This window comes from Leuciscus leuciscus (assembly GCF_965113295.1).
Source record: "Leuciscus leuciscus genome assembly, chromosome: 1".
In the NCBI taxonomy this organism is placed as follows: Eukaryota; Metazoa; Chordata; class Actinopteri; order Cypriniformes; family Leuciscidae; genus Leuciscus; species Leuciscus leuciscus.
In genome coordinates this window covers 9,753,334-9,766,501 of record NC_138725.1, presented here as the reverse complement: position 1 = coordinate 9,766,501, position 13,168 = coordinate 9,753,334, and the positions used below count along the sequence as shown (strand labels likewise).

The 13,168-nt window shown below is 44.3% G+C and overlaps 2 protein-coding genes across 4 annotated transcripts in view; one reads left to right on the top strand and one right to left on the bottom strand.

Moving 5' to 3' along the window:
- Positions 1-13,168, bottom strand: part of LOC309492610 (uncharacterized protein) — a 61,796-nt gene that overhangs the window by 16,233 nt on the left and 32,395 nt on the right. The gene's annotated exons all lie outside the window — the stretch shown is intronic.
- Positions 3,144-6,581, top strand: LOC309509882 (uncharacterized protein). 2 transcript variants are annotated; one of them, XM_082184856.1, is made up of 2 exons: positions 3,144-3,324; positions 3,970-6,581. In XM_082184856.1, exon 2 carries the CDS (start codon positions 4,390-4,392, stop codon positions 5,893-5,895), a length of 1,506 nt encoding a protein of 501 aa, XP_082040982.1. In that variant the 5' UTR covers positions 3,144-3,324; positions 3,970-4,389; the 3' UTR covers positions 5,896-6,581. The 2 variants fall into 2 exon arrangements, with proteins under 2 accessions (XP_082040982.1, XP_082040981.1); XM_082184855.1 differs by having other exon boundaries at positions 3,144-3,936.

Here is a 13,168-nt window from a genome sequence, read left to right as displayed (position 1 = left end):
TTATCTACGTGTATGTTAAAATCTCCAACAATTAATGCTTTATCGACATTGACCAATAGATCTGAGAGAAAATCTGCAAACTCTTTTAGGAAATCAGAGGAGGGCCCTGGCGGTCTATATACGGTAGCCAAGGCTAGAGATAATAGGGATTTTTTTCTTACATCTGAGAGCGTAACATTTAGTACAAGTACTTCAAATGAATTAAACTTGTCACCTGTTTTCTGGGTAACATTAAGAATATCTCTATAGATTGTTGCAACACCGCCGCCACGACCAATCAGATGGGGCTCATGCTTAAAACAGTATCCTGATGGAGTAGACTCATTAAGAGCGAAATAATAATTTGGTTTAAGCCAGGTTTCAGTAAGGCAAAGTACATCGATGCTATTATCTGTGACTATTTCATTTACAATAACTGCCTTAGGTGTGAGTGATCTAATGTTTAGAAGACCTAGCTTTAGAAATTGTTTTTGTTCACTAATAGCGAGACTAAGACCAAGATGTGGTGCCTCATTTCGAGGCAGTTGATGAGTAGGTGTTTCTCCGAGCTCGACCAGAGGCTGGAAGCGTCTGTTGAGATAACCCTCCTCTGTGAAACCAAACCCATGTTCACAGCCTACTGATACCAGCTGGTGACCTTCCAGGGGGCCAGAGCTCTGGTACAGCGCTGGTTTACCCTGATATTTACGAGGCCCGAACGCCACGCATGGGCTGGAATTTGAGGCATTAGCCACAGCTGAAGGGGGCGCATATGCAGTAGGCCTAGCTGGAGTACTAACGATGCTGAATCCATAAGGCCCAAAACCCTTCGAAACTTTCTGAGGGGTACACAGGAGCCCAGTTTGAACGACGCGGCGAGCCGCTGAATCGACAGAGCCGGCCCGACGTGGGCCATGCTCTCATGTAAACAGAGTTGAGAACTGTTCCCAGGAACGTGATCCGTTGGCTGGGGGACAGCACAGTCTTGGCAAAGTTTACCCTGAGCCCGAGGCTTTCGAGATGGCCAAGGAGCCAGGCTCTGTGAGTATGGGACGAGCTCATTCTGGTCGAGCTCTGACTGAGTCAGTATGAGCCAGTCATCGAAGTAATTCAGAATGTGCATTCCCCGCTGTCTTAGGGGGGAGAGAGCCGCATCCATGACCAGCAGCGGCGTAGGCATGACCGGCCATAGCGGTAGTAGTTCTGCATGGCTTAGACGGGTGCGTTGCTTTTGTTCTCCAACTGCCTGCAGTGGGAGGGCACAAATGAGCGGCGACCACTTCCTCAAGTGGCGGGAGCTTCACATAGCCCTTCTCTTCAGCTCCGTCAACAGATGAGAGCGTGGTAGAAGCAGAAGAGCGCATCCGCTCTGAAAAGGGCGCGCGCCAGGATTTAGTGAGCTCGATGTGGACCTCGGGGAAAAATGGAGCAGCGCTGGCGAGGAGCCTGTTGGTGCCCCAGCAGGAACCATTCATTAAGGCGGCTTCTAGCGGCTCTTCTGGGGAAAACCAGTCGAGAACCAGTCGACAGCGTAAGTGACAACCCGCCACAGAAACTGCGTCATCCAGGTCTTCTGCAGATCCGCCGAAAGAGACGAGTGCAGCCGCTTGGAGAGAGGGGTATTGGTCGCTCTTTGCGAATAATACAGGAGAAGTATCAGAAGGTGAAGGAGAGGGCACATGGGGAGGGACCCGGTGTGCAGGCGCTCAGATCACCACTGTTCAAACAGTTCACACTGTTCGAAAAGCTTTTCCACTGAAGGGCTGCTCGTCTGCGAGGCGGCTTCTTATCCGGAGAGGTCAGCAAAACGAGGTGAGAAACAGAGCTCGAGCTGAAAGAGATTAAATCTGTCATATGGCGAGTTCTCTAGGAATTTATACTCTTCAGCCACGCCTATTTTGGCGCGTTCGAGGCTGGCAAGGTGCCAAACGCTCCGATTGGACCGCTCGCCTCTGCCGACTCGCCATAGGTTTGTGCAGTTGCTGCAGCACAGCCAATGAGCTTGCTAGCGCTCAAGCTATGATGCTCTAGCTGTGCAGCTGCAATGCATTTTAAAATAAAGGCTACAATCATTCTCGAGAAAGGAGATTGCCATAGTGTTTGCAACGCAGTACGAGAGAACCTTTCTCGTAAGGGAACATGGGCTAATTTTCCTTTTTGGGTGAACTATCCCTTTAAAATGCTTTCTCAATGGATCTGCCAGCACTGTGTAGTAATGTTGTTTCGTGATCGAGATCGGCTCACGAGTAAACTGCTGTCTAGTATTGCTCTGAGCTGATAAACTGTTTGCGCTGCGCAGCTCAGACGGGTAGCGTGGGTTCAGTCTGCTTTCGTTTGCCGTGTGATGTTTCTCGTATGCGGCAGAAATGGCAGCTCTCTCTTAAAAAAGGTCGCAAAATGTGACCATTTAGTCGCAGTCTAGAGCCCTGTATAGTGCTGTATTTCTGCTTTACATGAGCGCCACCGTTTTTTGCATTGATCTGAACTGACAAATTAGACATTCCTGTTGGTTGAACACAAGTTAATGGATATAAATCAATCAACAAAGTGTCCTGTGCTCACCACACACCGGCTATAGGTGGAGAGGAGATATTTGGCTATAGGGTGATGTGTATCTAACTTACACAGAAGAGACTTTGTTGCTCAGCACATGAAAATAAACTACTTACCGTGATCTCAGACTGAGGTGATGTGGTTTCTCCACTGTATGGATCTTCATGTGTAGATTCAGGTCACTTTTAAAAGCAAAACTCTTTCCACATTGATCACACGTGTGCGGCTTCTCTCTGCTGTGGATCATCTCATGTGTTTTCAGAGATGATGAGTCACTGAATCTCTTGTCACAGTGTGAACACTTGTAAGGTTTTTCTCCAGTGTGGATCCTCTCATGTCTTTTCAGATGTGCTGACAGACTGAATCTCTTGTCACAGTGTGAACACTTGTAAGGTTTTTCTCCAGTGTGGATCCTCTCATGTCTTTTCAGATGTGCTGACAGACTGAATCTCTTGTCACAGTGTGAACACTTGTAAGGTTTTTCTCCAGTGTGGATCCTCTCATGTGTTTTCAGAGTTGCTGACTGACTGAATCTCTTGTCACAGTGTGAACACTTGTAAGGTTTTTCTCCAGTGTGAATTCTCTGGTGCAGTTTCAAACTGTACGTGTAACAGGGTTAAAAAGAACATTTGATTTAAAGAGTATTGTGTGAATTTCATAAAATAAGGCATTTGGTTGTATTTATTGGTGTTAGAAGGCTCCCCTCCTGTGGCTATTAATGGTACTGCAGATATTGGATTTTGTCGCTCTTCTCTTGCCGTACCGCAGCAGATTCAAGTGTCAACGCTGCGGGTATGTATGGTTTTTCATGCGCTGACGCATTAACAAATTAATTGTGAAAATGATACGTTTCAAGTGAATCTTTTTGACGCAATATATTTCATACATATATGTGAACATATAGATAATGCATTTAGCACTTTAACACGGTTGTTGAGAGTATTATAAGATGTATTGAATTTCCATGTGCGTCACACGTGCGAGCACAGATTCATTTCTCGTGACGATTGCGTCTGTCTTAACTATTTGACGATTATTTGTATTATGAGTTGAGTGAATGTGTCATTTCTATCTTTCTAGTCCATATGAATGTCTGCAGTCTGTCATCAGCCAATGTAAATTGTCTTTCTTGTTGTTTCCAAAAAAAGGTATGTTGCTTTCGTGTTTATTCTGTTATAATTGTTAACAAATGTTATTTGACAATTAATGAAGGATTACTGATGTTGTCTGCAATTAACTATTTTGTACATTTACATTGGTGTACTTATAAGTATTATGTTAAGTTTTTCACATTGTATATCATTACTATGTGTTTAATGTGAATAATACAAGTTAGTGGTGGCAGCAGATTCAAGTGTCAACGCTGCGGTCCATATGAATGTCTGCAGTCTGTCATCAGCCAATGTAAATTGTCTTTCTTGTTGTTTCCAAAAAAAGATAAATTCGAGCTGAACCCCATTTGTGAGTGTGTCCTTCCACATCCGTTACACTGGTGCCGTGACTCCGTGGATCCCTTGATCAGCTTGATGCAGATCGACCGTGATTGCTGTGTGCAGATCGAGTTCATCGGTGGTTCGAGTCTTCATTGCTGTGAGCAGGTCAAGTTCGTCAGAGGGGTCAAGTCTTCAATGCTTTGGATGCGGACAGTATACACATACTCACACACTGTCATTGGGACTGTACATTAGTTTATTACATACACAACGCATGGACACATGGAATGTAGTTCTGATTTGACTGTCATCGCGATCAAGATATAATTTCAAGTAGTGAGCTTTCTCATAATCAATCGCGTTGATATTTTTCTTGTTTTATTTTATTTTTTTATTTTTTTCATGCACAACTTTTGATTTCATTATGGCTGAGAAACCTGAATATGATGGTGATCTGGATGCATCATGTTATGGTAACATGGGTTTCCCTAGAGGAAGGGGTACATGGTTACTGAGTAGCGCCGAAGGTGGTCATTTCCGTGAAGACGTTAGTCGGGGGGTTGGACGACCACAGTTATATGATGACAACGGTAGGGGTATTGGGTTGAGTCAGTTCCCGGGTGGTACTCCTGTTGGTCGGATTCCTGGTGAGGGTCCATACACCTCGACACCTGGTGTTGATAGAGTTGCTTTTGACCACCTCACAGACATGGTAGGCCAGTTAGGTTCGCAAATTGGCGAGTCGATAGTTGCAAAACTAGTGTCTGCTGGCTTAGTTAATGCAAATGCTGATTGCCAAACCAATTCACTCAGTTACACTCAGGCACCAACACGTACTGAACAGTGTACACATACACAAATGATGGCACCACAAGTTACAGTGCACATGAAGTCTGAACATGACTCATTTAGGGGCGATGGCTCTGATAAGTATGGCATTGAGGAGTGGGTGGACAGGACAAAAGCTTACTTAAGAAAGCAAAAGTGCCCTGTTCATGAGCAAGCCGAAGAGATAATGAGTAGATTAGCTGGAAAGGCAAGAGATGTTGTCAAAGTCAGCCTTCGCAGTGATGACATGCTTAACGTCAAGCAGGAACCTGGGTTAATTTATGGCATTCTTATGCAGTACTTCAGTGAATCTACCTCTTGCTTGCCACTTGCAGATTTTTATGCCACTCTCCCCAGAGCCAAAGAGAATCCTGTGGACTACTGGATTCGAATTAACAAAGCGGCTGATCTGGCAGATGAGGGACTGCGAAGACAAGGCAAACGTTTCGACAACATAGGAGAGGAGGTAACACGGATGTTTGTTAAATTCTGTCCTGACCCCAGTTTGGCGAGTATGTTCAGATGCAAGCCTGTTCAAGAATGGAGTGCAAAAGAAATACAGAGCAGGATTGATGATCACCAGAGGGAATTTAGAAGCCGGGGAAATAGTACAGCGAATCTACGGAGCCACACAACTGCAGTGTTCAACAGTGAACATATGTACGATTGCCCCAAGACTGAGTCGCCTTCTGTTCCAGTCCAATCATTCAGTTCTATGCCTGATAGTCAGGCACGTCGCCAGCCTGAGCCTACACCAGCACCCAATCTGGCACAGCATCAGCCCTCCTCCTGCTCAACTCTGGCCCCAGCGATGTCTCAACACACACAGCAGGCTGAGAGTCAGTTGCTCACTCGAATGATGGAGATGATGGAGCAGCTCATGGGCAGGGTGCAATTTCGTGATGTTTCCAACCCAAGGCATGGCTCTAGACAGCAGCGCAGTTTTGTCAGAAGTGCCTGTCGAGTCTGTAATGACAGCAAACACACCACGGTGACACACTGCATGACGGACAAACTGTGTTTTGCATGCTTTTCCCCTGGGCACACAAAGAAGGACTGTCCTAAACACTCCTCTGCCCAGACACAACATGAGGGAAACTAGCAGACCCGTATTCGGAGGGAGGCAGTGCGGGTCCTCATTGTAACTCCCAAGCCATTGATGATTGTGAGTCTGAGAATACATACCTTTTAGCCAAAGAAAGTCTTGATCATTCAGATGTCATTTATCAGAACACGCACATTGTAGGCGGACGTGACAGCCTATTTTATACGCCAGTGAAGATTGGAGACACGGTGACATTACATGCAATGTTGGACAGTGGTTCGATGGCCTGCACTATAAATGAGTCTGCTGAGATGAAACTGAGATCAGCTGGTGCAGTGGATGAATCCAGTGAGTTCAAAACTGATGTCACCCTTGTAGGCTGCGGAGGGCTGCGCGTGAAACCTAAATCATCATTCAATGTTACCATGGAAGTGTATGGTATAAAGATGGCAGTACCCACCTTAGTGGTTCCTGGACAACATGATGAGCTGATAATTGGGACTAATGTCATTAAACACATTCTCAGATACTTCAAATTATGCGATGGATTTTGGCAAGCTCTGTCTAGTCCAACTTCAGCAGACCCTGAGTGTGAAAGTTTCTTGTCGATGCTTGCTGGATTGGACCGCTGGAGAGGAGAAGAGATTCCTGGGAAGATAGGAACAGTCAGATGCAATTCAGCTGTCCAGCTCGAGCCGGGCCGTGAGTATTTAGTATGGGGGAAGCTGCCCAAATCCGCTGTTGTGTCCCCGGGAAGTGCAGTCATGACTGAACCTACGTCATCTCACTCAGCTCCCAGAGGTGTTGTGGTGGCTAGACTAATCACGTCTCTGTGGCGAGATGGATGGGTCCCCTTGAAACTTATCAACACATCAGGCAGTCCAGTGTTATTGAGACGGAATGCAAAAATTGCAGATCTTTATCCGTGCATTGCGCTTGAAGATCTTGATCACACCAGTGCAGTCAATCCTTTTCTGGTAAACTGCCCCACTAGTTTGTCTGATGTGGCCGACATGTCACCTGTGAAAGAGCGACTGAAGTCAGTTGGTCTGGACAGTCTTAACATTGACTCGTGTGATATCTCGGATGCCTGCAAGCAACGGTTGCTGAACCTAATACTGAGTTACGAAGACATCTTTTCACGTGACCATCTTGATTGTGGGGAAGCAAGGGGTTTTGTCCATAGAATACACCTCTCAGACACCAGACCGTTCAGGCTTCCGTTCAGAAGAGTAGCACCCAGTCAATATCAAAAACTGCGACAGGTGCTATCTGAAATGGAGGAGAAGGAGATAATTCGACGATCCACCAGCGAGTACGCGTCTCCTCTCGTTTTGGTCTGGAAGAAGAATGGAGACCTGCGTGTGTGCACTGACTTCCGTTGGCTGAACAGGAGAACGCTGAAGGACGCGCACCCTCTTCCTCACCAGGCGGATTGTTTGGCAGCACTTGGCGGTAACGCCCTCTTTAGCACAATGGATTTGACGTCCGGATTCTATAATATGCCGCTGCATGAGGAGGACCGCAAGTTTACCGCCTTTACTACACCTATGGGCCTTTTCGAGTACAATCGATTACCCCAAGGTCTCTGCAACAGTCCTGGCAGCTTCATGCGTATGATGACCAACATATTCGGGGATGAAAACTTTCTCAGTCTCCTGTGTTATCTGGACGATCTGATTGTCTTCGGCCCAGACGAGAAAACCGCTATTGATCGCTTGGAAATGGTGTTTGGCAGGCTTCGCACACACAATCTTAAGCTGGCTCCAAAGAAGTGTCACCTAATGAGAAAATCAGTGAAGTTCCTTGGGCATATGATTGATCAGACGGGTGTCTCTACGGACCCAAGTAAAGTTGAAAGCATCTCTAAGATAAACAGTTTAGATTTGATGGAGCTAGATGGAACAACTCCTTCTCAGAAGAAGATAAGATCATTCTTGGGAATGGTGAATTACTACCAGCACTTTGTTCCAAACTATTCTGCCGTAGCCAAGCCACTTTTTAATCTTCTGAAGGGTCAAAAGACGACAGCGAGGAATTTGAGGAAGCTGGGTCATGCTCGTCAGAATAGGAAGCTGAAATCTAGTGACTGGACACAAGCACAGGACCAGGCAGTCGAGCGGCTGAAAACATCATTGGTTGAGAGCGTTGTCCTTGCCCATCCAGATTTTGATCGCCCTTTCATACTGGCAACGGATGCCTCCTTAGACGGTATTGGAGCTGTGCTCTCTCAGGTCACAAAGGGGGAGACAAAAGCCAGGCCTGTAGCCTTCGCCAGCAAGTCCCTTTCTCGGTCGCAGCAAAATTATCCAGCACATCGTTTGGAGTTTTTGGCCTTAAAATGGTCAATATGTGATAAATTCAGTCATTGGCTCAAAGGACATGAATTCACTGTCTTGACTGACAATAATCCTTTGGCTCATATACTTACAAAACCCAAACTTGATTGCTGCGAACAACGCTGGGTGGCTAAGTTGGCTAGCTACAACTTCGACATAAAGTATGTGCCTGGTCCCCAGAACATAGTCGCTGATGCCCTGAGCAGGGTTCCATTTGTCAAAACTGATGTTACGCAGAGACTGAGAAAGAGCCATATGGAGCACTACTGGCTGGTTCCAGAGGGATGTCTACAGATTCTGTGCAGGGTGCGTTCAGACGTTCCTGTGATTCAGATAGGAGGCTGAGTGTCATTAATCTAGGCCAGTCATGCAGACCAGACAAAAAGCAGACCAAAGACCTTCTAACTGTCTCGAATGCAGACGTCTCTGCTATATTGAACTCACATGTTGAGTGGAACATCGGAGCCAGAGCACGAGCAATGTCTGTCATTGATCACTTACCTCAGTTGATGTCAGAAGGGCAGGACACGTTGCCAACATATTCAGAACAGGAACTGCGTGAAAAACAGCTCACAGATAAAATTTTGTCAAGAGTCTTGTATTATGTTGAGCGTCAGCGTAGGCCTTCAAGAAGAGAGAGGTCAAAGGAATCAATGAGTGTTCTTCGATACCTGAGGCACTGGGAGAAATTTGTTGTCAGAAGTGGTATCTTGTACAGAGTGTCCTGTGACCAACTATCAAGGAAAAAACGCTTTCAGTTTGTGGTCCCAGAGTCTTTAGTGAGTGTGATCTTGAAAGGAATCCATGACGACTGTGGTCACCAAGGTCAGTCGCGGAGTATTAGCCTTGCAAGGCAGCGCTTCTTTTGGCTGAATATGGAGCGAAATGCGAGGGACTATGTGCGCCTGTGTCATCGCTGCACTGTGAGCAAAACGATTGATCCTTCTGGTAGAGCACCCCTGGAGAACATTTCAACAAGTAGACCGTTAGAGCTTGTCTGCATAGACTTCTGGTCAGCTGAGGACTCTACTAACAAGTCTGTTGACGTTTTGGTGATAACCGATCACTTTACGAGGCTAGCACAAGCCTTTGTGTGTAGAGATCAATCTGCCAAACAGGTTGCCAGGATAATATGGGACAGGTATTTTTGCATCTACGGCCTGCCAGAACGCATCCATAGCGACCAAGGTCCGAGTTTTGAAAGTAAATTGATCCGAGAGCTTCTAAAGGTCTCTGGAGTGAACAAGTCGCGCACAACACCGTATCACCCAATGGGTAATGGAAGTGTGGAGCGCTTTAATAGAACCCTTGGAAATATGATTCGGGCTTTGTCACCAGATGTGAAGAGAGATTGGCCGAGACGGTTGCAGACACTGACATTTCTGTATAATTGCACAATCCATGAGACGACAGGTTATGCTCCTTTTTATTTGATGTTCGGGCGTGTACCCCGTCTGCCCATTGACATTCTGTTTCGATCTGTCTTGAATGATCCAGATGTGACCTGCTGTGACAAGTTCGTATCCACTCTGGTCAAAGATCTGAAAGAAGCGTTACAGATCGCACAAGAACATGCAATGAAGGAACAGAAAAGACATGCAGAGTTGTACAACCGAAGGGTAAAAGGACTACTTATCGAAACAGGTGACCAGGTGCTCTTAGCGAATAAAACCGAAAGGGGTAAGAAGAAAGTCGCTGACAGGTGGGAGTCAACAGTTTACACTGTTGTGGATCGTAAACCAGACACTCATACTTACAGGATCCGTAATCCAGCCACAGGTCAGGAAAAAGTGGTTCATCGCAACCTGTTGATGTTGGTGAATTTCTTACCAGTGAACGTTGAGCACCCTCAGTCTGATCAACTTTCTTCCCAGAGGTCGTCTTCAGTCCTGTCATTGTGTGCAGTGGAGGATGAGTCTTTAGGAGGAGATGCGATAGTATCTGAGCACACAGAGGATAGCTACAGCAGTGTTACAATGGATGACTCTGTGATGACGAGAGGCAAGGTGATAGCCTCATGTGATGATGCTGACGTTAATTGTGAGGATGATTCTATGTCAGTTCAGGAATCTGATACCAGAAACAGAACGATAAGTTGGGTTTCGGAGCTACCTGAGGGATCACATCATGAGTCTGATCAAACCTCAAGTGGAGTTCTAGTAGATCCTGTAGCTGAGGCCTTCCTTTCGGCACCAAAAAGCCATGTATCTGACATGTCAAGAGATGTAAGAACATCTGTTTCTGATGGAGACACAAGAGGCGGTTCAGATTCACATGAATCCGATTCTGAGACAGTCCTGTCTGCCCAGCCACCCTCTCAAACTCCTACCAACACACATGTAGCTGACCCTGAGAATGTACCGCAAAGTTCTAGCTCAGTCACACAGGTTAGGACACGTTTTGGTCGAGTCGTTAGACCTGTTGAAAGATTAATACATGTGATGTCTACACAGGCTGTGGTTCAGGATACAAAACACAATGTTCAAGCTGTTTGCAAGTCATTGTTTAGGGCTTTCTCTGCTTAGAACAAGACTTTTGTTTTCGTGCCTGTTGGCATATTGTCTAAAATAGTGTTACGGCTGTTTTATAGTCTAAAAGCAGTAGTTCAGATTAAGCACATACCTAAAGAAATGGGTTGCCTTCACATCTTTGAGTACACCTGGTGTATCTCTAAATTTTTTTTTTTTTTTTTTTGGTATTGTAATGGTGAATAGAGTATTGAAGGATATTGCGGAATGTATGTAGATGTTCTGCTGTCAGTAGCTGGTGAGAGAGCTTAGCGCTACTCTCTCATCACTTCGTCCTTAAGGGATAATTGGTTTTTGACTGTCCTCCTATAGGAGTTTCTTTCGTATTGTGAAGTTTATTATTGTGAACTGAAGGAAAAGTGTTCCGTTGTTGATATTCCCCTGGTCATGCATATATTTTATGTAATTCAGTGGGGGTGGATGTAACAGGGTTAAAAAGAACATTTGATTTAAAGAGTATTGTGTGAATTTCATAAAATAAGGCATTTGGTTGTATTTATTGGTGTTAGAAGGCTCCCCTCCTGTGGCTATTAATGGTACTGCAGATATTGGATTTTGTCGCTCTTCTCTTGCCGTACCGCAGCAGATTCAAGTGTCAACGCTGCGGGTATGTATGGTTTTTCATGCGCTGACGCATTAACAAATTAATTGTGAAAATGATACGTTTCAAGTGAATCTTTTTGACGCAATATATTTCATACATATATGTGAACATATAGATAATGCATTTAGCACTTTAACACGGTTGTTGAGAGTATTATAAGATGTATTGAATTTCCATGTGCGTCACACGTGCGAGCACAGATTCATTTCTCGTGACGATTGCGTCTGTCTTAACTATTTGACGATTATTTGTATTATGAGTTGAGTGAATGTGTCATTTCTATCTTTCTAGTCCATATGAATGTCTGCAGTCTGTCATCAGCCAATGTAAATTGTCTTTCTTGTTGTTTCCAAAAAAAGGTATGTTGCTTTCGTGTTTATTCTGTTATAATTGTTAACAAATGTTATTTGACAATTAATGAAGGATTACTGATGTTGTCTGCAATTAACTATTTTGTACATTTACATTGGTGTACTTATAAGTATTATGTTAAGTTTTTCACATTGTATATCATTACTATGTGTTTAATGTGAATAATACAAGTTAGTGGTGGCAGCAGATTCAAGTGTCAACGCTGCGGTCCATATGAATGTCTGCAGTCTGTCATCAGCCAATGTAAATTGTCTTTCTTGTTGTTTCCAAAAAAAGATAAATTCGAGCTGAACCCCATTTGTGAGTGTGTCCTTCCACATCCGTTACACACGCTGCAGTAAAAGTCTTCTCACACTCAAAGCACATGTACTCTCTTACACCAGTGTGAGTTTTCTCATGTTTATGTAAAGTGTCCCACCGTGAAAAACTCTTTCCACACACAGAACATGAATACGGCTTCTCCTTCGTATGAACTCTCACGTGTGTCTTCAGGGCTGATGCATGACGACAAGTTTTGCCGCAGTGATCACATGAGAACGTCTTCTCTCCGGTGTGAACTCTGATGTGACTTTTAAGATGTTGTTTCATTGAGAAATGCATCCCACATTGATCACATGAGAACGGCTTCTCTCCGGTGTGGATCCTCATGTGAATATTAAGACTACTTTTGTCTTTGAAATTATTCCCACATTGATCACATGTGAACGGCTTCTCTCCAGTGTGGATCATCATGTGCTGTCTAAGGTTTGCTGATTGCCTGAAACTTTTCCCACATTGATCACATGAGAACGGCCTCTCTCCGGTGTGGATCCTCATGTGACATTCTAGACCCTGTTTGCTTGTGAAACTGTTTCCACACTGAATGCAGGAGAAAGATTTCTTGACTCTTTTCTTTAAAAATGTCTGTTTAGTCTTTGAACAAGGTTTTTCTCCAGGTTTGACATGATGTTCCTCCTCCACTTCACTCAGTTCTTCACTCTCCTCCTCCACTTCACTTAGTTCTTCACTCTCCTCGCTCTCTTCCATCAGGTCTGACATGAAAGAAACAAATATTCAATAAAATTTTCAGTACATAAAAATAATATAAAGAAATATAAAGTGAAAGGACATGAAAGTGAGCCCTGATGTAATAGTAGAAAGTAGACAACTGCTATAAAATATGATAATTTGATGCCTTTTTATAAATTGATTATATGTCCTTGAAACTTTCCATTAATGAGGAAAATTTATCTTCCAATTATTATTTTTAAAACATTGTAGGCACGAATCCCATGTTTCTTTAGCAAAAACTATTAAATATATTTGATCAATGACACAATTATCTAACATGGTATTAACATTAAAATATACAATACTGCCATACTTTGACACCAACTTTGAGATTGATATTTATTTTACTAAAAACGTTTTAATTATTAATGGCCGTTCACACTAGACTTTTCCTTGCACTGACTTCCATTCATGCGCATGTGAAAGTGGGACACCAG